The 27,954-nt window shown below is 56.2% G+C and overlaps 9 protein-coding genes across 9 annotated transcripts; 5 read left to right on the top strand and 4 right to left on the bottom strand.

Moving 5' to 3' along the window:
* Nucleotides 1–6,555: 6,555 nt before the first annotated feature.
* On the top strand, nt 6,556–8,004 carry B0H18DRAFT_958577 (uncharacterized protein; the record flags this gene model as incomplete). Its single annotated transcript, XM_048042704.1, has 1 exon — nt 6,556–8,004. The coding sequence occupies one exon, from the start codon at nt 6,556–6,558 to the stop codon at nt 8,002–8,004; it is 1,449 nt and encodes a 482-aa protein (XP_047887992.1).
* A 484-nt stretch (nt 8,005–8,488) lies between these two features.
* On the top strand, nt 8,489–9,085 carry B0H18DRAFT_1123892 (uncharacterized protein; the record flags this gene model as incomplete). The annotated part of the gene is made up of 1 exon (XM_048034767.1): nt 8,489–9,085. The coding sequence occupies one exon, from the start codon at nt 8,489–8,491 to the stop codon at nt 9,083–9,085; it is 597 nt and encodes a 198-aa protein (XP_047887993.1).
* A 265-nt stretch (nt 9,086–9,350) lies between these two features.
* On the bottom strand, nt 9,351–10,682 carry B0H18DRAFT_1214839 (uncharacterized protein). The gene is made up of 7 exons (XM_048036600.1): nt 10,498–10,682; nt 10,337–10,435; nt 10,273–10,285; nt 10,014–10,220; nt 9,899–9,952; nt 9,459–9,846; nt 9,351–9,388 (listed from the first exon to the last, which is right to left on the bottom strand). Exons 1-6 carry the CDS (start codon nt 10,668–10,670, stop codon nt 9,586–9,588), a joined length of 807 nt encoding a protein of 268 aa, XP_047887994.1. The 5' UTR covers nt 10,671–10,682; the 3' UTR covers nt 9,351–9,388; nt 9,459–9,585.
* Nucleotides 10,683–11,064: 382 nt separating this feature from the next.
* Nucleotides 11,065–13,420, bottom strand: B0H18DRAFT_1036447 (Alpha/Beta hydrolase protein). The gene is given in 10 exon segments (XM_048030361.1): nt 11,065–11,101; nt 11,153–11,156; nt 11,178–11,464; nt 11,518–11,614; nt 12,170–12,171; nt 12,185–12,323; nt 12,393–12,435; nt 12,487–12,651; nt 12,834–13,157; nt 13,258–13,420. 7 exon segments carry the CDS (start codon nt 13,148–13,150, stop codon nt 11,235–11,237), a joined length of 993 nt encoding a protein of 330 aa, XP_047887995.1. The 5' UTR covers nt 13,151–13,157; nt 13,258–13,420; the 3' UTR covers nt 11,065–11,101; nt 11,153–11,156; nt 11,178–11,234.
* Nucleotides 13,421–15,783: 2,363 nt separating this feature from the next.
* On the top strand, nt 15,784–16,917 carry B0H18DRAFT_958579 (uncharacterized protein; the record flags this gene model as incomplete). The annotated part of the gene is made up of 4 exons (XM_048042705.1): nt 15,784–15,929; nt 15,991–16,445; nt 16,557–16,607; nt 16,673–16,917. 4 exons carry the CDS (start codon nt 15,784–15,786, stop codon nt 16,915–16,917), a joined length of 897 nt encoding a protein of 298 aa, XP_047887996.1.
* A 955-nt stretch (nt 16,918–17,872) lies between these two features.
* On the top strand, nt 17,873–18,687 carry B0H18DRAFT_1123897 (uncharacterized protein; the record flags this gene model as incomplete). Its single annotated transcript, XM_048034768.1, has 3 exons — nt 17,873–18,051; nt 18,104–18,470; nt 18,535–18,687. 3 exons carry the CDS (start codon nt 17,873–17,875, stop codon nt 18,685–18,687), a joined length of 699 nt encoding a protein of 232 aa, XP_047887997.1.
* Nucleotides 18,688–19,576: 889 nt separating this feature from the next.
* Nucleotides 19,577–21,408, bottom strand: B0H18DRAFT_48512 (uncharacterized protein). The gene is made up of 6 exons (XM_048038255.1): nt 21,255–21,408; nt 21,010–21,198; nt 20,892–20,945; nt 20,696–20,838; nt 20,124–20,635; nt 19,577–20,056 (listed from the first exon to the last, which is right to left on the bottom strand). The coding sequence occupies exons 2-6, from the start codon at nt 21,052–21,054 to the stop codon at nt 19,668–19,670; spliced, it is 1,143 nt and encodes a 380-aa protein (XP_047887998.1). The 5' UTR covers nt 21,055–21,198; nt 21,255–21,408; the 3' UTR covers nt 19,577–19,667.
* A 1,371-nt stretch (nt 21,409–22,779) lies between these two features.
* On the top strand, nt 22,780–25,616 carry B0H18DRAFT_1087203 (tars protein; the record flags this gene model as incomplete). Its single annotated transcript, XM_048032146.1, has 13 exons — nt 22,780–22,917; nt 22,968–23,049; nt 23,105–23,238; nt 23,287–23,368; nt 23,421–23,550; nt 23,602–23,719; nt 23,773–23,919; nt 23,970–24,215; nt 24,269–24,598; nt 24,660–24,797; nt 24,863–25,216; nt 25,269–25,398; nt 25,459–25,616. The coding sequence occupies 13 exons, from the start codon at nt 22,780–22,782 to the stop codon at nt 25,614–25,616; spliced, it is 2,187 nt and encodes a 728-aa protein (XP_047887999.1).
* Nucleotides 25,617–25,777: 161 nt separating this feature from the next.
* On the bottom strand, nt 25,778–27,041 carry B0H18DRAFT_958583 (hinge domain of cleavage stimulation factor subunit 2-domain-containing protein; the record flags this gene model as incomplete). The annotated part of the gene is made up of 6 exons (XM_048042706.1): nt 25,778–25,804; nt 25,862–25,945; nt 26,013–26,444; nt 26,495–26,614; nt 26,671–26,783; nt 26,876–27,041. 6 exons carry the CDS (start codon nt 27,039–27,041, stop codon nt 25,778–25,780), a joined length of 942 nt encoding a protein of 313 aa, XP_047888000.1.
* Between the last annotated feature and the right edge of the window lie 913 nt (nt 27,042–27,954).

Consider the following 27,954-nt stretch of genomic DNA (forward strand, 5'->3'; position numbering starts at 1 on the left):
GTCGCCGCGAGACCCTAGGCCACCCCGAGATCATCCAGATGCGGATGGTCAACGAGGTGGAGCCGCTCCGCCGCCACCTCCGCCACCTGGCGGACCACCCGATGGCGACGATGGAAGCAATGGGTCGGACGATCGCGACGACGAGCAAGACCCTCAAGATGACGAGCAGGACGCGCGCGAGCCCCCGCGCCGAGATGAACGTCGCTTCACCCGTAGTCCCACATACTTAGCTGACCGACGTGTACCTTTGTACGATACACGCACTGGCAATAGACGAGTCCGTGACCCCTACGATCCGGACTACGATGACACTTTCAGAGCTGAAGGCCTTCGTATGATACGAAGGCTAGTCCGCGAAAAACTGTCTGAAAGCATGCCTGACAGCAATGCGCTCAAGAATATTAAGAACATACCCACACCCTCGCAGTACGATGGTACTGACGACTACGAGCAGTTCGAAAACTGGCTCAAAAATTTACTTCGCTGGATGAGTCTCTTCCGTCTAGGTGGACCGACACTCGACAAAGAACGTTTGTATATACTTGGCCAGTTCTTGAAGGGAAAGGCTGCCGACTGGTATAACGATACCATCGATGCACCTACCGCGAACGGAAGGCCTTGGACGTTCCTTGAGGCACTCTGTGGTCTATTCGATAGATTCTTACACCATGCGACTGCCAGCACAGCAGCCGACAAGTTCTACGCTGCTAAATACACTAAAGAAGGTGGTATTAACGGCCTCTGGGACTATCTCACGAAGTATGCGGCCCGTATGCCCATACCACCTGACGACTACACGTTCGCACGCGTGTTCACGGAGGCGCTTCCCAGCGACATCGGCGTGCCGCTGTTCCAGGCCAAAAACGTGTCCGTCGAGTCGACTCCTCTACAGCGACTCCGACGTCTTGCTCTGCAGCAAGAACACAACAATAAGCAAGTCGCGGCCTACCGTTCAAAACACGCTGCGCGGGTTGCGACAACTATACCCAATACTGCAAGCAACCCTTCGACGCGAAGCACTGACCGTCGTGTCGAGTCGAACCATCGCGATAGCCGAGGGCAAAGTAGTGGCCAACAGGGCACTCGTAAGTTCATTCGTTTCGTTCGTCGCTCTGACCTCTTGGCTGCTGCAGCTCGCGGCGGAGGTGCGCCGCTGATTCGTCCTAAGGGACTGCAACAATCGTCTCAGCCGACCTCAAACATCCGTGGTGGTGTTGCACCTGCTTCGGGCAACCGTTCGTCAGGCCAGCAGGGTGCGTCGCACCAGTCTCATTCTCACGCACATGGCACTTCGCAGCACTCGCGCAAGTGCTTCAACTGTGGAGAAGAGGGACACTTCTCGAAGGACTGCCCTCATCCACCTCGCACAAACTTCCGTGCGGCGCGTATCGTCGATGATCGCGACGACCCCGACGCAAACGAGTCGGTCCTCCCGCCCGACAATCCTGTCGAGGCGCCCGAGGTGTCGCCGGATACAACGCCGGATGCTCCTTCATCTGCGGCCGAGGCAGCCAATGCCGATAACCAGGACGAAGTACTCGCCCAGTTAGAGGACGAGTACCTCGCCATGGATGGATCGCAGTATGATCCTGATGAGTACATCATGATGGAGGATGCACTCGAGGATGATGACAATGTCGTATACTACGGCTCAATGCGTCGCATCGAGGTTTCGCAGGTCGATAATGACTTGGTGGAGCACACCGAGACCTCACACGGAGACCATACGTCATATGGGCTTCGTATCTTCCACATTCCTCGCGATGTTAGCACGCAGGACAGTGTCTTCGAGCTTGAGTGGCGCCGCGCGCTTAGTAATGGTGCTGACAACATCGACCTCGAGTCGATAGACAACGTTGCAGTGCGCGAGATCCTGCGTCGAGGCCCATCAATTGAAGCCGTCTCTGAACGCAGTGGTATAAGCTATGAACACATAGCCGAGGACTTCGTGGGACCTGCACCAGTGGACGCTGCAGTTGCCACTGGGTTAGGCGAGCCCGACGCCATGTCGATCTCTTCTGACGACTCGATACCATCTCTTGAAGAGATACCCGAGTCTGATCATGTTGTCCCGGACTTCACTGACGAAGAGACGTATGCTCTCGCGCTTACAGGCCGCTTGCGCACGCTGTGCCGCGAACTCCTTTGGACACGATACGAGCTGCTGCGCAGCCTCGAGCGCTACCGGCCAAGCGCAGAAGATCGCGAGCGCATTCGCAATCGACTGGACAACCAAAACTGGTTGGTAGGTTCCATGAACATACCAGATTTATCTTACAACTATCTAGACGAGCCCTCGTTTGCCACGACCATTGCACTTGCCGAACAAGTGCTCAGAGAAGATGCAGACATGCATGACCCACCTCCGCCATACCCGGCATTACGAGCAATGCTGGCTCGTACTGGACGCATTCCCGACGCGCCCAACTCGAGTGTACAGCCCCTCGCAACACGTGCAACCGTGCGACGCGCTGTAACAGGTCGTCGACCCGACTTAACTCGGTATGACCAAACATGCCTTACCGCTTACCTGACAATCAACGGATTGCAGGCCTTAGTACTCCTCGACTCCGGAAGTACTACTGACTCCATAAGCCCCGACTTCGTGCGAGTCGCTGGTATCGAAGCTTTTGAACTCGAAAACCCGGCGATCCTTCAACTTGGCTGTGTCGGAAGCCGTTCACGCATCAACTACGGCGCGAACGTACCCGTGATCTGGGGTCAATTCAAAGGTGAGGTCTACTTCGATGTTGTGAATCTTGACCGCTACGATGCAGTGCTCGGCACACCGTTCATGCGGAAGTTCGGTGTATGCCTTGACTTCGCGAAGTCGGCAATCTGCATCGGAGACATTGCGATACCCGCATTGCTTCCGCGGGAGGAGGAGGACGCCGCAAATAGACGGCGACGTACCTTCCCTTCTCGCCGGAGTGTCACAAATACATCGCAGCAGACGCCTGCTCCGTCTGCGCCCCCGCCTAATCCCTCATATTGACTAGCCGAGATGGACAGTAGTGCGTCACCCGACCCACTACAAACCGTCTCGTTCCACCGTATTACTGCTAATGAGTCAACTCCAGTTGCAGACGAAGCGCGCATCACACAGATCCGCGAGCAATTCATGACGAAATACGCTGAACTCTTCGGTCCAGTACCACCTGGACTACCCCCGGTACGAGAGGTCAATCACACTATACCCCTAGTTGATGACCGAAAACGGTACACTTACTATCTACCTAAGTGCCCAGACTCTCTCAAGCCCAAATTGCTCGAGAAGATACAGCTCTACACCGCCAATGGCTGGTGGAAAGAGTGCCAGACAGAGCAAGCAGCACCAATGCTCTGCCTCGCGAAGAAAGACGGCGGACTACGCACCGTCACAGACGTTCGCCAGCGCAATGCGAACACCATCAAGGATGTAACGCCTTTTCCGGATCAAGACCAGATCCGGAATGACGTTGCCCGCGCTCGATACCGCTCGAAGATCGACATGTCAAACGCCTATGAACAGGTGTTAGTAGAACCGAAGGACGTCCACAAGACCGCCTTCGCGACGATCTATGGTACGTTCTACAGCCTTGTTATGCAACAAGGGGATGCGAACGCCCCGTCTACGTTCCAACGCCTCATGACATCGATCTTCCGCGATGCCATAGGGATATTTGTCCATGTTTATCTGGACGATATTTTTGTCTTTTCAGACACTCTCGAAGACCACGAGAGACACCTTGAATGGGTTTTCAAGAGGCTTCGTGAAAATCGACTGTACCTCAGTGTCAACAAATGCGCATTATTTGCGAGACGAGTTGACTGCCTCGGACACATCATTGACGAGAAAGGACTCCATGCAGATACTGACAAAATGGCCCGAGTTCGCAACTGGCCTGTACCTCGGAACTACCATGAAGTACAGCGCTTTCTCGGCCTTGTGCAGTATCTCGCTCACTTCATGCCTAACCTCGCAGCATACACAGGTCCAATTTCGAGCATCACACGAAATGGCCAGTCATTCGACTGGCGACCTATTCATCAAAAGTGCTTTGACGAAATCAAGGCACTCGCGTGTAAGACACCCATCCTACGACCAATCGATCCTAGGAATTCCGACCCCATTTGGGTCATTACTGATGCATCTACATCAGGAGTCGGTGCTGTATATGGCCAGGGCCCTCAGTGGGACAACTGCCGCCCGGCTGGCTTCATGTCGAAGAAGTTCACGTCCGCGCAGCACGCGTACTTCACTTACGAGATGGAGGCCCTAGGCGTCCTCGAAGCACTCCTTAAATGGGAAGACAAACTGATCGGACGACATTTCAAGATCGTCACTGACCATCGCGCGCTCGTCTTCATACAAGACAAGCGGAAGCTCGCGCCACGACTCGAGCGTTGGACGGAATACCTCAGTCGTTTTGACTTTGAGATTGTGTACGTCCAAGGCTCCAAGAACCTTGTCGCTGATTCATTCTCTCGCTACTTCTCTAGTGAGGGCGCCGACGTGTTACACGAGCCACAGGACTATGTCTCCGCGGACATAAGGATCGATCCCTACGGTGAGACACTTTCTGATGCTCGACTCGCAGAGATCCGAGCTCAGCGTGTTGTTGAACACGTCGAGCCTCGAGTTCGCGAAGCCGAGGAGCTTGCGGCTCACTACCCGCAAGGCCCTGATGCGTCCGACTCGGACGCAGACTCATCATCCGTTCAGGACGACCCAACCGCAATTGATTCCGCAATTGCCGGACCACCGCTCGACACGGTTGTCCAGCAAACCCTCGACCTGCAAGATACCGTGCGATCTGGCTATGCCAATGATCGTTTATTCAAGGCCATTATGGACCACCCCGAGGATCACCGTATGTTCCTCGTACATGACGAGTTGCTTTGGTACAAGCCACACCCAGAAACTGAGGTATTATGCATACCTCGAGTCAAGGTACGTCGTCGACTACTACCTGAAATTATCCTCGACGAGGCGCATACTGCGCTCGGGCATCTGGGTACCCGACGGACGTCGGACTACGTCCGGCGATGGTACTGGTGGCCCAACATTGGCAAGGACATAGCCGCATTTTGCGCGAGCTGTAGCACCTGTCAGATGTCCAAATTTTCGCGCCAGAAGCCCACTGGACTGCTACATAGCATGCCTATCCCATTGCGACCTTGGCAGTCTGTTGGGATGGATTTCGTCGGCCCATTCCCCTCGTCACGAGGCTTTGATTACCTATGGGTAATTATATGCCGACTGACTTCACACCTGCATCTGATTCCTGTTACGACTCGAGTACGAGCTTCCGAGCTCGCCTGGCTCTACTTCAAGGAAGTAGTCAGATTACATGGTCTTCCGGAGTCCATAGTTTCGGACCGAGACCCCAAATTCACGTCGAAGTTCTGGAATGAACTTCATCGACTCATGGGTAATAAGTTACTCATGTCGACTGCATTTCATCCACAGACTGACGGCGTCTCGGAACGTGCTATCCAGACCATTTCGCAAATTCTGCGAAGCGTTGTTCGACCTGATCAGACCGACTGGGTCGACCGCCTACCCCTTGTCGAGTTTGCGATCAACTCGAGTGTCAATGCCTCGACCGGGTTCGCACCATTCGAGCTCACCTACGGATACATGCCCCGGATCATGCGCACGCTCGAAAACACGCCCGCGATGCCCGGAGTACGAGCATTTGCCGACCGCGCAGTCGAAAATCTGCTGATTGCCCATGACGCAATCATCGAGTCGCGCGTCACTCAGACGACGCATGCGAACCGTCGCCGACGCGCCGACAACCCTAATGGTGATGACCAACCTCGATACGAGGTTGGCAAACTCGTCTACTTAAGTACTCACAATCTATCCCTACCGAAAGGACGAGCTAACAAGCTCGCCCCACGCTATGTAGGCCCCTACCAGATTGTCAGGGCACACCCCGACACGTCAAACTACACACTGGAGCTGCCGGATGTGTTGCGGAAACGTCGCATTCACCCGACCTTCCATGCGTCGCTCCTTCGGCCTCATCAGCCGAATGACGACACCATGTTCCCGGGCCGAGACGTAACAAAATTTTACGACTTCGGACTCGACGGTGAACAGGAATACCTAGTCGATGAGATCCTCACTCATCGCTGGGTCAGTCGACGTATTGAGTTCCTGGTACGTTTTGACGATGGCGACATCCTCTGGGAGTCATATGATAACTGCAAGGATCTTGAAGCTCTTGACAGGTATCTCGAGCTACAAGGTATCTCGGACTGGCGAGAGCTGCCGCGACATACTGGACCCGACCGCCACGCGCGAAGATCAATGCGCCCTGGCGGGTGATAGTTCCACTATCTAGATCGGCGACTGACTCGCCGGAGTCGCCGCCCAACACCCCATTACCTGACGACCAACATTCGCCAGAAACTCTTTGAACTCGCGTCGAACATTCGCGACTATCCCGCCGTGAAACTTGTACGCCGACGCGATGCCTATTAAAGTGCACGCCGCCATCACGCCGTGCTCACCAAACCATCTAATTGCTCAACTGTGCGTGCTCTACCCTCGCCTCTTTTACTATGTCTGCTGCTATCCTTACTGCCGACGTCGACCACCCCATGGCCGACATCCATACTGTGCAGGTCGCCAATGGACCTGTCACCAACCCTGTCGCGAACATCGCACAGGCGCCTGCGATGTGGCGCCACAACGAAGGCGTGAACGCCGTCTTGCACGCCAGCAACTGCGGCGTCTGCGACGCCTTTTTGCACCACGCAACCGACGCCCTCGGTACTCGCAACTACCAGGTCGCACGCACTGAACAGGACGACACCGCCGCCCGTTCTGCACGACGCGAAGCCTATGAACGAGGCTACGAGGATGCGCAACAGGACCGTGCGACGCTCGCAACCACGATCCAGCAACTTCAAGCTCGCATCGCGGAGCTCGAAGGCCAACTCGCCACCCGTGCAAACACCGGTGGACGATTTCCTGGAGGGGGAGGATTGGGACCTATTCGCAATAGGTTCGCCCCCTACAACACTGATTCCTCTGTCGATACTTACCTCGACAATAGCCTCACTCGCAGGTTCAACACGAATGAGCGTATCCGTGGACCCGCTCGCCACCAGACCCTCATCATGTCGGAGGTACCTCTGACCATCGACGAAGTCGACGGCGCACTGCGTCGAGCGCAGATCGACGACGCTGTAGGCCTCGCAGCCGTGCGCCAGCTTCAGCAATGGCGCAGGGCGATCTTCGCCACCCTCGCTGTGGGACAACCCCTTTCAGTGACCCAAGAGGCCCTGCAAAACCATTGGGTTGGACTACCCGACTGGTACCTCCACCGTTTCCCTCGCACCCCCCGACTCGATCGCACGGCGAACCCGCCGTCCCAGGAGCAACACGAGACTCCTCCGCGCTATACCGACCCAGCCGAGAAGTGGGCATCTTACTTCTCGCGCTACCCAAGAGCCCGCCTTCCTCGCGGACTCGTGCGCGACAACAGCGGTCAAGTCCCCATCGACCGCGCGAATCTTCATTGCATGATGATTCGCATCGCCTCTCCCCTCACGTCGACCCGACGTCGCTACAAGTCGGCCATCTTCGACACGCTTGCCGCCCTGTTCACCGACCCGCAGGTCTACGTCGCACACCTCCAGGCTGCGAATGTCAATCCCGAACCGGCCCTCAATATCACCCCGTTGCCGGAGACGCAGAACGGGGCTGTCGTGACGGTTGACGTCACGATGACCACTGTCGCGGTACATGCGGCGCGCTGCGGCATCACCCCGGAGTTCGTGCTTCACCACCTCTGCCTGTGGGCCCGAGACTACCTAGCGAGTGGACTACGAACGGCAGACCTGGGTCCGACCGCGACTGGAGCCCCGCTGATGGCCGAGCACATCGATGGCGAGGTCGCACCAGGTGGACAACCCACGACTGGCCACGGCGAGCAGCCCATTCCGAACGTCGCAGCCGGCGAAGAGGCAATGGCGGTCGAGCCGCTTGGTCGGGACTCGGCGTAATGCCGAGGGATGGTTCGTCCTCTCTCCATACTCCTTCTAAAAGTTTGTGTTTGCCGTATTCGCGATCCTATGTATCCGTTGTTCGTCGCACTTCGCACCGACGAGCTTATGCCTACTACCACTGAGTGGCTTGTTCACCACTTATTATGATTATGTATCTACGAATCCCCGTCGACTTTAGCTGCGACGGGTGTCTTCATTATGCACATTATGCTATATTCTATGTACACTGCCCTATGTCGACGTCTACGACGTTTTCCTGGAGGGGGAGGATGTAAGGACGATGGTAAAGTAGTTTAGTCAGCGCCTTAGTCAGCGACCCGGAGTCCGCCGAAGGACCGTTTTATAGCTGACGCGCCCCGTTGCTCTCGTCGTCTTTTCCCCATCGTTGTACACCGCTCGCCCCTGCAATATACAGGCTTTGGCTAGCTCAGTACGGCGTCCGAGAAGACCTACACCCCTTACATTCCGCGTGCGCATCTCTATGGATGACGAACTACCCGCAGACGGCGTTTCCTTCCCACTCATCGTCACTTTCAGAAGCGACCCCAACCTCTTTTCCGCGGAGCCGTCTGCGCCATGCGCCATTGCCTTCTGCCAGCATCTTGCACTGACTCACGTGCGGAACTTGCATGTCGCCGGGATCATCCCGCCGACATATGACGAGGACCAAACGAAGGAGTGGGTGCAACTGTTCAGCGGCTTGAGCAGTCTGACGACACTCGGCACGGCCGGACTGGCGGCCTACCGACTCCCTGACATGCTCAAGGCGAAGATGTTGGACGACAGCGACCGGCTTTGCTTGGGCACGCTACAGCGCGCGGAGGTGGAGGCTGTCAGCTTTGGTGTGACGGAGACGTTTCGGCGCGGGGAGCCTGGAGACTTCACGGAGCAGCTGGTGCAGAGTCTCGTGATTCGGGCGCAGGAGACCTCGACGCTGGCGACACTTGTAATCAAGCGGTCGAAGTGCGTGGACCTGCCTGATGTCAAGATGCTGGAGAAGTTCGTGGGGAGTGTAGAGTGGGACGGAGTTGTCGATGCAGATTCAGGTCAGGAGGACTTCGAGCTGAACTACTATTGAGCGGCGGCGCGCTTGCTGCAGCCCGTCATACGACCGCGGATATATGATGATTTTTCCTCCAGGAAGGATCCGATCTCAATGATTATAGGCACATGGATCCGGCCACGATGAGCTCCGAATCAGAGCGACCTACTATGTTCTTGCAAACATCCTTGCTACGCTGCATCCCTCAGCGTTCCTTCCCGCAGTTGGAGTTATACTGGTGGAAGCGCCGAGTTTTCCCTTCGCACGATGGGCCACTGGCAGAGGTTAGTGAGTACGTTCTAGCCGATACCCGCTTTCGCGCAAAATGCTGGCTGATGGCTGGCGCAATGACCAAAACTCAGTGAGTACCGCGACCCTTCCCCAGAGTGGATAGTCCAGAGTTACTGACAACTTGGAGCAGCATGACGCTACTCGTTCACATGGTCCAGCGTATACGCATAAATCCCAAAGAGGCCGCTTGCATCGTGCAATAGTTCGCTACGTGCAACCTCTTACAATTTGCTACCTTCTACAAGTCATTCATTGCGCTTCTCGATTGCTTTCTCGATCGCACCCTGCTCATTAGCCCATACCGGCCTCGCGATCCGGAACCCATCACCGACGCGCGAGTACGAGATGTCGCCCAGGCGCCCGACGGGCTTGAATTTTGCTGGATCGACGTTCCCGCGCTCGTCCAGCACGTTGTTGCGCACATGGATGTATTTGACATGTCCGAGAATCATCGTCGTCGTGTTCGCGCCGGATTCCGGGTCGACGATGTCGATAACTTGGAAGAGCTGTGAAGACATCATTGTTAGGCCTGTTCTGACGCGTTGAGATTGTACGTACCTCGCATTCCATGCTGAACGCGCTCTCCTTGACGCGTGCGGGCTTGACGTGAATCTGCGCGAATATTTTGTGAATATCTGGGGAGTGCAACATGACGAAGTGCCGGGGCACGTACACTCTTTTCCTTGGTGAGACCGCTGATCGGCCATTCGCTCACGCCCTCAGGCGCGTCTACGGATGCGACGTTCGCAGCCTCGACGAACGGTTCGCTGATGATGTTCACAGTGAAGCCCTTGGTGGCCTTGATGTTGCTCGTTGTGTCCTTGACGCGCTGCGGGCCGTTGCTGCAGCAGATCGAGACGAGGGGTGGACTGGATGTGACCTATGGGTTTGAATGAAGAGGCTTATCTGCGCTTCGAATCATATATTCGCACCATATTAAACCAACTGTTGTGCCTAGGTTAGCCAATGTCATTGTCGGGAATATTTCGCAATCACCTGAACGGTGCGAGATTCTCAGCCCCACTCTCTGACAACGTTGATACGAATGCGATCGGGCGAGGGACGATCCCGCTGATCATGAGCGTATACAGCTTCCTGCGCACCAGGAAGTGTGAGGATACAGCGCGGGATCGAAAGAACAGTACAAAGAAACCTACAGCTTGTCCTCCTTCGCGGTGTCCACCACCTTCCAGCCAGCCTTCTCTCCTTCTATCCATGCCTTACCTGCCGGCGTGTCTGCGATCTTCTGACCGTAGGTCCACTGCGGGTTCGGCGAAAGCGTACTCTGGTACGCGAACGAGCTGTTGAACGGTGGGATATCGGCAGCCATATCTGCGGTGTGCGATGCACTGATGCTTGGTCGATTGGACAGGCTTATGTAGGCTTTGTAAGGCGCGTATTCAGACCTTTCGAGCGTCTGTTCATCGAGCGCGTTCCCTGCAACTTATCGAGCAGACGGGGCAAAGCTCGGAGTCCGTGGACTGATAGCCTCGGGCCCGGGCTTCGGGAAGCGTGCGTGTGCTGATGGGTGAGACCATACCTCGCGGAGTGATGCTAACAGCTATGCTGTGCGAGGAAACCCCCGTAGCAGCCTGCCGCGCCATGCATCCTGCACGAACGCACGCCAAAAGGTGGGGGGTCTTTGTTGCTCGTTTCTTTTCCTTTCCGGAGGTGTCCCCACGAGCAAAGAGGATCACGACAACGGACTACGTTCGTGTAAGTTACAAGTCGAGTACATAATTACCTGGTATCCTTGCGCTGCATATCATCCTTCCCTACGCCCACCGGAGCAAGGCTAAGCATGTTCGACTGACACCCCAATAACGCTTGACACTCACCGATATCGTACATGCACCTAGATGTCACCCAAATATTGCCGCTCCCCTTCCAAAACCTACAGCTTCGCCTTCTTCTCGACAGTCTCGATCCACTCCTTCAACGCCTCGTTGATCTCGTCTGGGGCCTCTAGCTGGAGCCAATGGCCCGCATCTATCTCCTTCACCGTGAGATCTGAACACAGCTGTGTAAACGTCGGTAGCGCAAGCGCAGGCGGATTCACAGGGTCCTGCTTCGCACCAGCGTAGAACACTGGGAGCGGAAGGGTGAGTCGTTCCTGGGGGATGCCTACTACGTCTGTGTGAGCGAGAATTCGAGCAGTTAATCGGCTGGGATCTCGCCCTTGTCGTCCTCTGCGGCGAGACCGCTGAGGATCAGCTTGTACCAATTCAGCGCGCCGCCGAGCCCAACATTGACGATCATGTCTGTCAGATGCTGTTTCATCTGCGTGAAACGCCAGCGTAAGTCCTCGGTCGCCGAAAACGAGAGCATAGCGGTCAAGGTACAGGTGGCAGTTGCCCATCATGGATGAGGCAAAGCGATGGTGGAGCATGGAGAATGGTGCTCGGCAGGAAGGTCGTCCAAACACATGCAGAGTATGATGGAGACGCTCGTGGTACTGTACTGATTGATTGGTATACAAGATGAAGTTCACCCCTGCCAGATCATTGAACTCTACCGAACGTGGCTGCCCGGTTCAACTTACGGTCAGGCTGGCTTGCCACAGGCGCGTCGATCGCATCCCTTTGGAGCCACCAAGTCCACCGCTTCTGAGACGCACTTAGCAGCCCGATTTGTTCGGCGTGCAAATCCAGCCTCTGATTGATGACCAACACGATAGAGGCCTCAGAAATGCTGAATACTCCGGAGACGAATCACAGGGCGGCGATGCATCGAGGTGGATTGGGCAGAGAGGAACTGGGCGGTGAAGAGTCCAGGGCAGCCGCGTGGTTTCAGGGTAACAGGGCGGGCACAGTGATGTTGCGAACGATGCTACAGCACGAAAACTCACCTCCGGAGTCACGTAGGTGGCTATCGGCATCTTCTTATCTGCAAGCAGTGCCGCTTTCGCCGCCCCAGGTACGCAGAGATCTTCCTTCCAAGTCGAAGGGTCTGCAGGGTGTATGAGCCCGATTGTCGACTCCAGCTACATACGTGGCGCATCCAGTCAGTCGGTTGCGGGATGACAGCGAACATAGGGATCAGGAGCACTGACGTGGTCCTTCATGACTTGGTCAGTGCCATCTTCGACAAAGAACCTGGCGCATTTCAGAACGAGGTCCGCCGTGAGACCAGTCATAGCTACTCACCGCCAATAGCCCTTAGGCTCGTAGCCGATGGATTGCTTGACCGTGGCCATGGCGGTCTCGTAGTTGAAGTTCGCGAACGACGGTGTGTAGCCGACCGCGAGGAATGCGAATGCGAGGAAGCGCTCTCGGTAGTGTACAGCCAGATGAGCTACGAGAGGTGCACCCCTGCGAGCCAAGCACTCGGTCAGTATGCCTGGATATACAGACCAATAGCGAGCATCCTCTGAGCCAATTGCTCTGGCTGAACTTGGGACGCATATAGCCCGCTGTACTGTCTCCCCAGCAGTGCGACCATATCGCGTCTCAACAAGACATGCAGCGAGGTCCTTGCCAACTGAAGGACTCACCAGTCATGTCCTATCACAATCGCCTTGCTCACGTTCTCCGCGTCCAGGATGTCAATCACATCTGCGCACACGGCGCTGTGCTTGTACAGGGCTGTATCTGCTGGCTTGTCCGTGCCACCGTAGCCCAGCATGTCAGGCGCAATGATTGCGTGGCCCTCCGCCTTGAAGAACGCGACTTGGTTGCTCCAGTCATACGACGTCGACGGGAAGCCATGCACGAACAGAAGGGTCGGCTTGGACGCGTCGCCGGATGAGGAGTAGTAGCTGTACTTAACGCTGCGCCTGGTGGTGATTTCCTTGTACGACGCACGGTCCATCTTGATGCTGGGGAAGGACAGGCAATCGTAGAACGAGATGCTTTAGTACTGCGTTTTCGCGATTTCCAGGTGTCCGCGTCAAACTGGGCTCCGGTCAACTGACCAGGCTTGCTCGTGCAATCCTTGCCAAGGATGAGGACAAAGCACCGGTACTGCCGCCATGGTACCAGAGATTGACGGTGTCGAGATTTACGCGCGCTGAGGACGTTGTGAGGAGGTTACGCAAAGGCTATGATCGCGCGGTGCTGCTGGAGGCAGTCACGGTCCAAGTTCAAGCGCGCGCTATACGCCCTGACCTTGCCTGCGACCCGGGTGCGCGCCGCTTGCCTTCCTACGCCCCTTCACGGTCGTTGACCAATCCGACTATATGCTCTATGCCTTTCAGAGGTCATCAACAGGTTTCGCGTACGATGTTCAGGAGTGAGTCTAGCGTAAGCTACCAACGCATAGAGCCCGAAGCTCAAGTTATGCAATCGCCAGATGAACGGGGCATCGTCGGCGTAGCAGTCGTAAGCAAAGTACACCCGCTACTACCATGTCATCGCAACTGCGAGAAGTACTTGTAGTCGGTCTCGGCGCAGTAGGAGCCATCTGTGAGTCGCAGAATCATCCACGCTTCGAGTTTGTTTTGAGAGGGAAGATCGCATGAAGACTCGTGGGTCCTGAAGCGAAGTGGCCAAGCGCATGTAACGGTCGTTGCACGGAGCAACTACCAGTCGGTGAAAGGTGGTGTATACGCCTAGCCTAGCGGCCGTATACTGACCTCGGCGGAAGATGATGGGCTACACTTCCTCAGCCGCAAGTACGGCGAGCACCGAGGGTGGAGGCCTGACCGACGTGGGTACACTCGTTCCCCTCCTGAGAAATAGCTCTGAACTCTCGTCCGCCAGTGTGCCGCTCTGTCGCAGAGGCAGCGGATCGCCCATATAACTACGTGGTAGTCACTACCAAGGCAATCCCGGAGCTGACCCGCACTCCAGCCCTCCTCGCGCCCCTTCTTTCGTCGCCATATTCGGATCAGTATCCTCAACCGACATACGTGTTGATGCAGAATGGACTCAACGTCGAAGTCGACCTATACGAGGCACTCAAGAAGCTCAAGCCGAATGAGGAGCCGAGAATCATCAGCACGGCAGTTTGGATTGGTGCGGGCATGAAGGGCGGTAACGTCGTGGAACACACCCCCGTGGAACACAATGACTTCGTCAGCCCTATCGCGTGCTGCACAACTGAGTTATGACTCAATCCTATCTAGGACCGCGTCTCGCTGGGTGTCTACCGCCCATCGCCGACAGCCACAAAGAACACGCCAGAGGAAAGCGCCCTCCTCTCCGACTTCGAGCGCATCCTCGCTGCAGGCGGCAGCCAACCCTCGATCGTCCCCGAGATCCAACGCGTCAAGTACAGCAAGAACTTCTGGAACGCCTGCCTCGGCATCACCGCCGCCCTCACCCGTTTCCCGCTCACCGCCATCTTCCGCCCGCCCCACCTCGAGCCCGGCGCAGCGCCGTCCGCCTCTTCCACACCAACTCTCCGACCCGGCGAGATCTCGAGCGCGTCACCTGCGATCGCTGACTACAGCATCCCGGCTATCCGCGCGGCGATGCAGGAGGTCTACACGCTCGGAACGGTGCTCTTCCCCGACAGCGTGGACGGCCCGGGGCTGGACCCGGAGGTGGTGGAGAACACGCTGCGCAACACGGCGCGTATACACGCGAGCCCCGACGCGAGTCACCGCGCGAGCACGCTCGTGGACGTGGAGAGCGGGCGCCCGACAGAGGTGGAGGTCATCCTCGGTGAGCTCGTACGTATGGGCCGGGCGAAGGGCGTGGCTATGCCTGTGAGTGTGATGTGTCGCTTGAATTGTTCGGCGAGAGCTTACGCGAGTGTAGCGGCTCGAGACGCTGTATGCGCTCCTCTTGATCGTGCAGAATCAATTGTTGCGGCGAGATGGCGAGACGAAGCCGTTGTGAGTGCTAAGGGGATAAGCTTTAGAGCTGAAGCCGGTGAGCGATCGGGTGAGCATTATGCTTTACCTGTTGTTTCTCGCTGCCGTCGTGACCGACCTGTGTTCCAGTCTTGTCGCAGCTATTGCGGGAACAATTATCATTCGGCGACATACACGGGACACACAGTTCGGCGACTACACACTCTACTGTGCATGAGAAACAGGTCGGCCTGTGGATTCAACGAGCGGTCGACATAGGTTAAGCTATTGTACAACGTGCATGCCAGTGAGCGATGAAACTCAAAATTCCTTCACACTGACACTCAGCCCACTACGGGGAAACATGAATCACTTCCCAGGCGTAGCTTCCACCGTTGCAATCGTGTTCCCCAACCAGTACCATGCAAGGTTGCTGCCATGACACATGGCAAGCGCCACGCTGTATCGCGATGACCACATTTTAATGATTGAGTTTGAACGGTGCGTTGCTCGTCGAGCTTTAGGGACTTCAAGCCTCGTGTACATGGCCGCAAGCTTTATCGACTGAGCCTTAGCACGCGGGCGCATATAGTATGCAGGGTCCGCGAGTCATTCGTGCGGCTGCCCTTCCACACCTCCGCACCTGCCCACGCTGCGGGTCGACTACTCCTAGGTCCCTCGATACCAGGCTGCCGCTACACCTCCGATGTCTGCAAAGGGTGTACTGACTGTTTCTGCGTCCCAGGTCATGCCCACTGGCCTGGATCCAGACATCGCCGGCCGAGCTGTCAGCCAACTTCAGGCCTGCAAGGCGGAGTTCGACGCCTGGGCCGAGGATATCGATAGCCTAGAGTAATCATCTCTCCCTGTCTGCTAAATTGCGCTGATCCTCCATGCGTTATGACTTGGACAGTCTGAAGCGGATGCCGGGGGCGTCCGCGGTGGTGACCGCGATACACAACGCGCAGGGCACTACGCTCACCGCGCTCACCGCCGCACTGCGCGTCGTCGATGACTATCGCAAGTTCTGCGCGCTCGTCGAGGAGAATCTCCGGGACGCGAGTTACGACCCTTCCGGCGAGCTCAGATTCGATCAGCGCATCCTCACCGCCGGGGAATATACCCGCTCCTCTTCGGCACAACTCTGCGAACTCATTCGTGAGTTGCAAGAGATTCTCGGGGATCTCAGGAAACAGGTGGAGAGGCTTGGGCAGGAAGAGAAGAAGAGGAAGGGGTGGTTTGGTAGGCTCATGGACCGCTTTCTGGGTGCTGTCGAGGCGATTGCCCGAGCGGTACTAGCAAGCCTTGGGCTGTTTTCCCCCAACGGCGCTTTTGCGTCGGCCTTCGCGTCATTTGCGGATAGCGCAGGTTGGTTGGTTGGTAATCCCGTTTATGGTCATTTGAGGGCGAAGCCCTATGTAGACTCTAACTATACACATGTACTATACTACTAAGTTCGAAGCGATTGTGTCTAACTAGTCATTGGCTCGGTGTATCTCCGTAGAGACCACTCTGCCGGTGATAGCGCAGGTAGGTCATGCACGGTCTCATGAGAACACGGGCCGCTGGACAGAACCTAACGTCAACCTTCGCAGGCGCTGCCGCGAAGAACGCCGAGATTCGAGACTTGTTGGACAACATTCGCCACCGCGTGGTACAAGGCGTCCCTGGCGCACAGAAGTCCATGACTTCCACTCTATCCGACCAAGAACTTTTGCGGACGCAAGTCGCGCTTCGTACTAAAAGGATGCGGACGAACCCTCAGGATGCCCAGAAGGCTGCCCAGCAGTGGCAAGTCATGACTCTACGATACGATCGCATCGCGAACCAACCTAGGTAGTGCCTCCTACGCCGCTACCCACTGTCCTCGATGAGTCGTGTCCGCAGCAGTATGTACAGTTGTACGCATTCTCTGTCGAGCAACTGACAGGAACATCGCTTTGAGGCGTTTGAGCGGCTTCGGCGTATGAAGGAGCGAGAGGCCGGCGATCACAGGAGTAAACAGGTGGTAATGCGCGTTCCTCATCGGGTGTGATCTCCAAGGATAATCCTCGTGTCAGTGGGCCGAGGCGGGGACGCGATGCGACGGAGGCAAGAAGGGGCAGTGAGCACAGCAGTCGGTCTACTGCGCCAGCCGATGGATCTACGCGTCAAATTCATTTCGATCTCAGACAGCACAGCGTAAGTGATATTCGGGCTCCGAAATGGCAACGATAGCACTCTCCGAGCTTAGTAAGCTGTGTGTTGATGAGTCATCAGAACAGCCAACAGCCCGGGTGTCGAAGCCATGTCGAAGCCCCTCCAAAGACCAATTGCGACTCGGACAGGAAGGACCGCTCTCACTCGAGGATATTCGTGGGGACTCGGAGTCCAAGGGAGTCCACCGCTGGCTGACTGAGCTATGCCGCGGACCGCGAACGGGGACGTGCGCAGCAGGGCGGCAGTCAAAATGGCGCACAGCCTCCTACGGTGGTCCGCGGCGCATCCCACCGCCGCCCCGCCCCCTCTGCACGTGGAGGCGCTCCCATTCGCCGCGAGGCTCTCGTCCGTGCTGCGAAGCACTGCATTGTCCGCCTGCTCTCTCGTGTTCGGAGCATGACTACCGCGGTATTGACTCATGGCATGTTGTTGTTTCCTGACTTGCCGATGCACCCGGCTAGGTCCCCGACACCGAGTCACCGGCCGTATATAAGGCCCCGAGCTCGTTCGAGTGGCGACACCGATCCGCCCCTTTGTTTTCTGACACTCCTCCTCTCCCGTTCTCGCTCTTACGACTTACGACCAGCCTCCTCTCCATGACCCGCCTTGCCTCTCCGAAGATGGCCAGAATGCAACAGTTGTCGAACGAGCATGATCAGGAGCGCAACTTTCGGGAGCTTGACCGCATCCTCGCCCGAAGCTTCGTCCGGGAGCTCCTGCGCCACCGTGCCAGACAGCCTTCCGGACCGCCCACGGACAGACTGCTACGGCCTCGGTGAGTCGCTCTGTGCTGACCTATACGTCCTGTTCCTAACTTCGCATCCCAGGATGGACCTCTGCGATGAGCCTGCGAGCGCTTACATCGTCGCCACTCTCGAGCTGCCCGGACTCAAGCAAGAAGACCTCTCCGTGCGGATAGAGAACGGCCTGCTCGTCGTGCAAGGCGAGCGACGCTTCCGCTCGCTCGCGCGCACCCCGAGTCGCAGCCTCGCCGCAAGCCCCAGCCCCGACCCCGCCCATGCTGGACAAGGTCCGGTGGCGTCCACGAGTGCCCTCGCCCGCGCCCAGTCGGCGGAGCCGGCCTCCCGCGCAGGCTGGCCGGATGCCCAGCAGGGCCTGCCCTACGCGTATACGACCCAGGAGATCAAGTACGGCACGTTCCAGCGGACGCTCGCTCTCCCGCTGGGCACGCAGGTACGTCGTGTGCTGCCCCACCTCGGTTCCTCCGCGGCTGACTTGGTGTTCTCCTCGCATGCAGGTCGGGCACGTACGCGCGTCGCTCACGGAGGGGATGCTCACGCTCTCGTGGCCGCGCAATCCGCACGCGGTGCCGGTCCACGCCGCCGGCCAGGACGACGCTGCCAGTGCGAGGGCGAGAGAGCAGCCCGGATCCGTCGGGCGATCCGGCTGAGACGTGTCGCGTCGTTTGAGCATACCTGTTGCCAGCCCCGCAGCTGCAACGCCGTATGACTCATCCGGCGGGGCCTCCGTGCCGGACGCATACACGCATACACGCATACACGACGGCTTCACTTCGTGCCCGGGCACTGGGCCGGACGGCTGACGCGTCCGTGCGGTGGCCCACGCACCCCCCACTCTGTCTCTTTCTCGTTTATGTTTCCGTCATGACTCTCATGCTGCGCTCGCAGCCGGACCTTCGTCGTTCTATCTGCCTCCATGTATATCTGATCTTGGTCACCGTACTCCCGCGTTTCTCAGTTATTGGTATGTATCACTTCCGGCTGTCCCGTACCCAAATGTACCCTACCCTCAGATTGCGAATAATCTAGATACCGTTGCACTGCTCCGCAATGCCTCTTATGGACAGAGCTTCAATCAACTGTCCCCGTAAGGCAAGACGTGCTAGCGTGTTTCGGTACGTGCGCAGTTGACAGATGTTGGCACGGTGCACGCCTGTCGTAGTCACGGTGAGTAGAGCCTTGAATCGAGTCATGCTGAATGCAACATCGCAGCTAAAACAGGTTCCAGTGCACCATCGCGGAAGGAGACATTGGGCGCGCCATGACTCGCTGTCATGTTGGTGAGACTCAACAGACTCGAGCTTTGCTCGAGCTGACGTGATTGTCTGCAAGAAAGCGCTGATATCGTAAGCGATAACCTCCTTGAAGAGTGCTAGTGCCAGTGCTGGTGATGAGTCGGTGCGACTCACATAGGGTGGACAGTACCGCGCGGTGTGTTGCGTGATCATCCCGGTTCAGTTGTGAGACGTCTTTGTATAAGTATCTGTGTACAGTACCAATACGCTAACGATCCGCCAAGCCGTCTTGTGGTTAGTATCCTACACGGTCGGGCGAACGCAAAATGAAAATATCAACACGAGATAGCGATTATGTAGCGACCAGACGTTTCTCAGCGCATATAGTATGAGGCTCACGAACGTGCAGTGAGCTGTACAATGAATAGCGGCCCCTCGTCAGATTCCTTGCTGTAGAAGTGCAAGTTCCAAAGATGATGCATCTCCGGGTGCACCTTGCCCAAAGTCTTGACGTGGGCACCATTGCTCATGCGTCTCATCCTGTCCGCCGCGTCCTTCGCCCGCTCTGAATCCGGCTCCATGTGCATGTGTTCTTGTGACGTCTTCAGCATGAGCTGCTCCTCGACTTTCTCCGCCTCTTGTTTCAATCTATCGCGGGACTCTCCCACCTTCCTCCGGACGTCCTCGATCTGTTTTGGGAGTTCGTTGTGAATCAAGTCCACGATGTGCTTGACATCGGCGGAGTGGTGATGGAACATATGTTTGGTGAACCAGCCTCGCATGACTGTGCAGCGATATGTGAGACCGGCGACGCATAGGGAGTAAAATGGTTGGAAGATGTTACGACTCACTCTCACCAGCCTTCTTGAATTCCTTCTCGGCCCATTCCTCGAAATGGGGGGCGATGGCTGTCACGAGCCCGTGAACGAGGTGACCGGCAGGATGGATTGTGACAACGACCAGCACGGCCTTGACGATGATTATCACGACGATCTTGAGTGCATGGAAGAACTTCTCATGATGCTTCGACCACATGTCACGCCACCAGTGGTGTGTCGTCCCCGGACTCTCCGCATTATTCACCGGAAAGCATGCGAGCTTCGTAGAAATGTTGTGCAAGGCTGCCTGCAGAACGTCGATCTGCGGAAACAAGGCGTCGAACGACCGCCGGACTTCTTCCCCTGTGCAGACCACATCGTCTCCGGGTTCTTGAGGCGCGTCGAGCCGGGTTGCCATCTTTTTGCAGAGCTTCCTGTGGCCCTCGATAGCTGTTTTGGACAGCTCGAGTGTCTTATCCGTATGCTTCCCCACCTCCAGGATTGCCGCGAGAATGTCTTCAAATTCCACCTGATCACTGTTGTGTCTGTGATTTCGGGAGTCAGTTCACGTCGACGTACGTTCGACTTGTGGCTGTGTTACGCACCCCGCATGCTCGAGTTCAGATTTCCAGCCATCGAAGCGTTCCTTGCACTTCTTCAGCTCGTCCAGCGGACACGAATCTTCGTCGGGTCCCACAGGTTCATCTTTTGGCGCTTTCTCATGCGTGGTCTCTTTGGGATGTTTCCCCTAGAGCGCATTATCATTGCTGTCTCGATAGTAAGTCCACTACGAGGACTTACAGTGTGATGATGTAGGACATCTTGCAAATGGTGCATCGTGTCGTGAATTTTCTCCTAGGGCGAGGTATCATATATCATCGCTGCCATCCTTGACAGCAAGTTCACTACGAAGACTTACACCAATGTGAGGATGCGTCAAATTCTGTATCATATGGCTGTTCATGTCGTCGTGAAACGATACGTGACTGCTGGGTCGGGGATCAGGCAGTAATGAGACCTAGTAGGCTTTCGCGGTAATTGAAGAGACGATTAGAGGAAAATGAAGTTGAAGTCAACTAGCCTGAGCGAGAATGCGGAAGAGATATCGCTGTAGCGTCGCAGTCGGGTACTGCACCTTATATGGTGCAGAACGGTCGGACGGACCTGCATTTTTGTGTCCTGTACGTCGTGTAGTGACCCTGAATTGAAGACCGTGCAGAAATTAACACGATGCGATGGTGTCAAAAACATCCGTGGCACACTGGAAATAGCTGGAATCAACCACAGTAGCCCTGAAGTGAATTTCCGAAGACTGCCCCATGCATTCGCCTGCACGAACGAGACACTGCTATCAGTTGGCGCCCAGCCCCATTGAACATTCGACTCACCACTGACCACGTCGGGGGCATCTGAATGCCTTGCGATCCTGCGTCGCTCGCTTCGATTGAACCATGCAGTTCATATCATGAAGCAGACAGGTAATGCCAGTGGCCGCACGGGAGTCCGATGGAAAACCCCGGATAAAGCTGGGAACTCAAAATCCCTGAGCCCTGATGCATGAACCCTGAGGGCGCACACATATACGGACGATAAAGTTACAACTTACGCGCAATATGAACGTCTACTGCAACGCTGCGTGGGCCACACTGGCACCTGCGTACCGACTAATGGCGGGCCGGACACGTACCACTGGCGCTGTGGCCCACATGCCCTTCGTGTGGCACCATTCGGATGCCGGATCTTGAGCTTCTTCATGCGGTGGCAGCCTTATGTACTCGTCTGCGGAGCAGGGCGATAGAAGTCGTTGAAACGTTGACTGCCTGGCCAGTTGCCGGATCACCACAGATATGTGGCGTTGTCATAGACGCATGCCAGTGGTATAGTACTAGTTCGAAGCGGCACGACAAACATCTCGACGGGCCGCCAAACTGCCAGGGGCTTCTAATTCACGCTGAAGGTGTCAATGTCCAAGGGCTCTCCAGAGATTGGCAATAGTAGAACAGCCAGTGTAAACCTCACCCTGGCGAACAACAGAAGGGACTCCGAGTCGATAAACGGTTAATTTTCGTTTGACTTCTGTCGCCGACGACCAATCCGCTAGCAGTAACGTTACTGTGTGCTGATCATTTAGGTAGTTTCTCAAAAGGAGTACCTTGGGGAAGGGCAATCGACGTCGACTCGATCGACTTCAGTTGTTTCTGCAAAGCCGGGGCGGTTATGGGCGCTAGCAATAATATGACATCAAGTGCCATTACTTCAACATTACTCACTAACAAATGCTTATGTGCCAATAGTATTACAATAAATTAAGAAATGACATCGTTCCATACGCACTTTCAGGCGTATCTGTCTGCAATATTCTACTTTGTTTCCAGCGAGTAATTCTCTCCCTGACGGACTCGCTCAGCGTGTGCATCGTCATGAGAATGATCTGAACTCCAATTTGAGAGGCCCGCATTAATAACGGGGTTTCTTACCGACTCTCCTATCTGGATTAGTTGGCGTTACGAGATTGCCAAAAGTAGACGTACTCGACCGATACTCAACTCTTCTATCAAGCCTGACTCGATTTGTAGAGATTGCTTGTATGCTTCGTGTGCTGACTCGGATCCAGCACCTGCATCCTCGGACTTTACCTTCATTTCGAGTCTCGACTTGCCAGATCTCCAAAGTTCGCCTAGAGTCGACTATGGCTCAGCCGGTCGCGTCATCTTCGCAGCCTGCGCAACTGCCCGCGCTTGAAGGGCCTCATCTGGGCCAGAATGAAGGGAAGAAACCTAAAGAGAAGAAGGAGAAAGCAGTGGCAGCGAGTGGTCAATCACTGGAGGTACGACATCTTCACGTATTGTCTGAGCATGCTTTACCGAACCTACGCAGCTGAGCCCGCGGCCAGAGTACTTTGACCATCGCATCAAGATGTTCGATGAGTTGAAGGCGCAGTACGATGAATGGGTCAAATGTGCGTTCACATCTTGAAGATTTGTCGGACGGCTTCGTCTCATGCTTCGGTACAGCGCAACCACGTCAAGAGGTCGAGATCACGATGCCCGACGGCTCAAAACGCAAGGGCACGAGCTGGGAGACGAGCCCACTGGACATCGCGAAGGAAATCTCCAAAGGTCTCCCGGATCGCGTCGTGATTGCGAAGGTTCCGACCGTTTGTCCACCTCGGGTCGCTCGTGCTGAACTGTGATAGGTGAACGGCGACGTGTGGGACCTGGAGCGGCCGCTCGAGGGCTCGTGCACTCTTGAACTCCTTGACTTCGAGCACCCCGAAGGTGAGCGCCACCATGGTGGCTTCGCGCGATCACAAGTAACGACGGCCCGTAGGCAAGCGCGTCTTCTGGCATTCGTCTGCGCACGTCCTCGGCGAGGCCGCGGAACGTCACTATGGCTGCCATCTGTGCATTGGCCCCCCGACAGAAGACGGCTTCTTCTACGAGATGGCGATGGAGGAGAGGTGCGTCCCAGTACTCGCATGGCACAACTGTCCTTAACAGAGCGGCTACAGAGTCGTGCAAAACTCGGATTACCCTGCCCTGGAGAAGCTGACGGACTTGGCTGTCAAGGAGAAGCAGAAGTTCGAGCGGATTATGGTTTCAAAAGAGAAGCTGCTGGAAATGTTCGGGGTGCGTGTATCTCCCTCAGTCGTCCAAGTACAGCGCGCTCACGGTCCGGGCAGTATAACAAGTACAAAAAGTACCTGATCGAGACGAAGATTCCCGACGGCGGGGAGACGACAGTGTACCGCTGCGGTCCGATGATCGATCTCTGCGTGGGCCCGCACATCCCACACACTGGCAAGATCAAGGCGCTCATGGTGACCAAGGTAGGCGCGCAGGTGACTGCAGGCTCGGCCATTGGTGACATCGTACACAGAATTCGGCATCGTATTTCCTCGGAGACTCGAACAACGACTCGCTGCAACGCATCTACGGTATATCGTTCCCCGACAAGAAGCAGATGTCCGAGTACAAGGTATTCCTCGCTGAGGCGGCACGGCGGGACCACCGGAAGATCGGCAAGGAGCAGGAGCTATTCTTCTTCAATGACCTAAGCCCTGGAAGCTGTTTCTTCCTCCCGCACGGCACGCGCATCTACAACACACTCTTAGAGCTCATGCGGGCAAGTCGCTGCATCCCTAGCTACAGACTCTCTGTGCTTACTTACCAATGCAGTCGGAGTACTTCAAGCGAGGATACCAAGAGGTCATCTCGCCGAACATGTACAACTCTAAGCTATGGGAGACGTCCGGACACTGGCAGAACTACAAGGACGACATGTTCACGCTGTCCGTGGAAAAGGAGCAATGGGCGCTGAAGCCGATGAACTGCCCCGGGCACTGTCTCATCTTCGACAGCCGCGATCGGAGCTACAAGGAGCTGCCGATCCGTATGGCTGAGTTTGGTATCCTCCACAGAAATGAGGCCAGTGGCGCGCTCACTGGTCTGACGCGTGTCCGGCGATTCGTCCAAGACGATACGCATATTTTCTGCATGCCGTCGCAGGTAAGTCTCGTGTAGTCTTAGTTTGCGTTGTGTGCTGTGGCTGACTGGAATGTGTAAACAGATTGAGGATGAGATCTCGCTGCTGTTCGACTTCCTTCAGCATATCTACGGCTTGTTTGGCTTCGACTTCAAGCTTGAGCTATCTACTCGTCCCGATAACTACCTTGGCACCATCGAAACATGGAACGAGGCTGAGGCGGTACGTGGCGTTCTTCTGACCTTGCTTATTCTCCACGTCAGCCCTAATCATCATTTGCCGAGCAGCAACTGAAGAGATCCCTCGACAAGCAATACCCTGGCAAGTGGGATTTGAACCCCGGAGACGGCGCGTTCTACGGACCCAAGATCGACATCACCATCCGTGATGCGCTCCGTCGGTCCTTCCAGTGCGCGACGATCCAGCTCGACTTCCAGCTCCCTGAGCGTTTCAACCTCAAGTACCGCTCCGCGGATGACGCCACGGGCGACAAGCCTCCGAGTCGGCCGGTCATCATCCACCGAGCGATCCTCGGAAGTTTGGAACGATTTATCGCTATCATCACGGAACACTTTGCTGGGAAGTGGCCGTTCTGGTTGTCGCCGCGGCAAGTGTTGGTGGTCCCGGTCGCCAACCCATTCGTGAGCTTGCACGATAATGTTTGCACCACGTCTTTGCTCATCTTCCACTCAGAAAGATTATGCGGCTGAGATCGCACAGAAGCTGAACGACCTAGGCATCTTCGCTGACGTCGACAACGGCGATAACACCCTGCCCAAGAAGATCCGCAACGGCGAAATCGCGCAATACAACTTCATCCTCGGTGAGCGAGATTGCCCAAACGTGTTACAACACGATCGATCTGATGACCGTGCTTTTCCAGTCGTCGGGCAGGCTGAACTCGAAACGCGCTCTGTGAACGTCCGCAACCGTGACAACGTTGGTACCAAGGGCAGAGACGAGACGGTCCCGCTAGACGATATCATTCAAAAGTTCGTCGCGCTGAGAGCGAGCAGAAGCTTAGAGAACAAGCTCGCATGAGGCAGGGTGGAACGCAGATAGAGTCGTCGTGTTTACTGCTATGAACGAAGACGATGCTGTGTCCATACTAACGGTAGAGAAAGAGAAGAAGAATGCTATGATACAGAACATGTACGATGAAACCTCGACGCTGACTCGATGGGTACTTTTAGTGGCGTCGCTCAGACGGCGATACCGAACTGCTTTCTCTGTAGGACGGTAAGTTTCACTTTGAACATGATATGGACGATGAGAGTAGTACGCACTAGCTGTTGAATCTGTTCGCGTTCCGCGGGCGGCAGCGAGTTGATCTGGTCCTGCGTCAGATTCAAGACTTGCATCAACATGTCCTATTCAATCAGGTCAGGTTATCACATCTACCAAACAGTATTCCCTATTGTCGCAGCGAAGACGTACCCTCTGAGCCGGGTCGAGCGCAGGAGCAACCGGTGGTGGGTTGGCAGAAGGCTGAATGGGTGGTGGTTGCGAGACCGGGGCGACCTGCACGGGCATGCTCGGCGGGGGCGGCGGGCGGTAGTATGGCGGGGCCTGCGCCTGCGTGTGCGAGAGGTGGGCGCTGGGAGGCGGGAACATCGATGGCGGCGGGACCGGCGGAGTCGGGTGATGCACGGGTGTGTGCGTCTGTGGGATGTTCGATTGGAGGTGCGGTGGGAACGGTGGGTGCTGGAGGGGACCCTGCGAGTAGGGCGCGGACATCGGCGGAGGATGCTGGGGCTGGGGCTGGTGCTGGGGCGTGGACTGGTGCATCGGTGGCGGGACTGCCGCTGGGGGAGCAAGCGCCTTGGCGGGTTGCGAGGGCGTTGCGGCGTTGGTAGCTTGGAGCATGCGCTGTGAGGGTGGGTCAGAAGCTGATCTACACGGTGCACATGGATACTAACCTGCAGTATCGCAGGGTCTACGATGTTGTTCAGCAACAGCGCCTGGAACAGCGCGTAGCCCAGTTGCGGGTGAGCCACAAGGAGCGCCCGCGCCTGCTCTGGGTGCGTGATAACGAACGCCTACGAAGCGCCCCATCAGGTTACTTGTTCTGAAAGAGAGGGATAATAGCACGTACCTTCATTTGCGCTAGCACCTCCAATATCTGTGCTGGGTTTGCCGTAGCGAGCATCTGGCTGATGGTGTCGAGGGAGGTCGACCCGGGGGGATTGGCACGCCTTGAGGCAGACTCTGAAGGAACGCGCTCGGGTTGGCGCCACCGCGGTCACGGTCGTTGCGCTCCCGCCATTGGGCACGAGTCTCGCCGCCGTCGACCAGCTCACCACGCACAGTTGTTTTGCCTTCGAGGAAAGGGTCTGAGTCTGCGAGGTCGATACGGAGTGGCCGCCCGCCGAGATCATGCCCATTCAGATTGCGCACAGCAGATTCGGCTGTCTCGTGGTCTGCACAGTTGAGATGTGATTGGAAAGGCGTTGGGATAGATTTCATTGTATACGTTGTCAAGCATGCGCGGATATTTCACGAGCAGGCATAGAACAAGGACGATCGCGTGCCACGCCCAGGGCGGTGGCAAGAGTGGGACGAGGTTGAGGTGAAAATGACACGACGGTAGCGTCGGTGCGAGTTGCCAGTTATTGGTGCACACAGAGGGATAAGTCGATTTTGACGTCGACGCCACAAGTTAGACACACGGGTCGGTGGTTCGTTTGAGGGAGCCGTGCACGTTTGAGTATTCGGGATATGAGTGTATAAGGTTCCAGTTGAAGTCAGACATGAGAACGACACATTGATATGCAGGAAATCATGCTGTACCCGAGAATTCGCAAAATCCATAGCCTCTTGGTTTCCCTGTATCTCTGTCATAGACCAACCTGCGCACATAACGCGATGAGTTGCTGTTCAAGCGAGCGTACGACACTACAGGCATACAGACTACTCCATGAGAGGAAGTCCGCCATACCAAGAAACGGTCCTCAGGCCGAGTCGAGGTGTGGGCGGACTGCTCGTCACGGAGAGCTTGCATGCGTAGATCGTCACGAACCCAGTTGATTCTACCTGAACCCGACGACTTGGCCAACTTTTTTGAATACGTCAATGAGTTGGTCCTGTAGTTCCATGGTGGTGAGTTGCAGGAAGCGGTTGTGAAGGCCTCCTAGGACCCACCTCTCCTATGGTGTAAGGAATGTTGCCGACTTTGTGGCAGTGGCGGTGAGCTTCGCGTAGGACTACTGCCAACGGACGTGGAACTCACCGAACACGACTTTACTCATGCTTATTTAGACCACTTCAACTCTCCGAATTTGCGTAGCTTGAGGGTTGAGTACTCAGTCCGCAGGACTTGGGGGGACGACTAGCTATCCACCCTTTGCAGTCGGACGTTGGTCACTACTGCCAGTGGTGT

This window comes from Fomitopsis serialis (assembly GCF_022376445.1).
Source record: "Fomitopsis serialis strain Sig1Antser10 chromosome Unknown B0H18scaffold_109, whole genome shotgun sequence".
NCBI lineage: Eukaryota > Fungi > Basidiomycota > Agaricomycetes > Polyporales > Fomitopsidaceae > Fomitopsis > Fomitopsis serialis.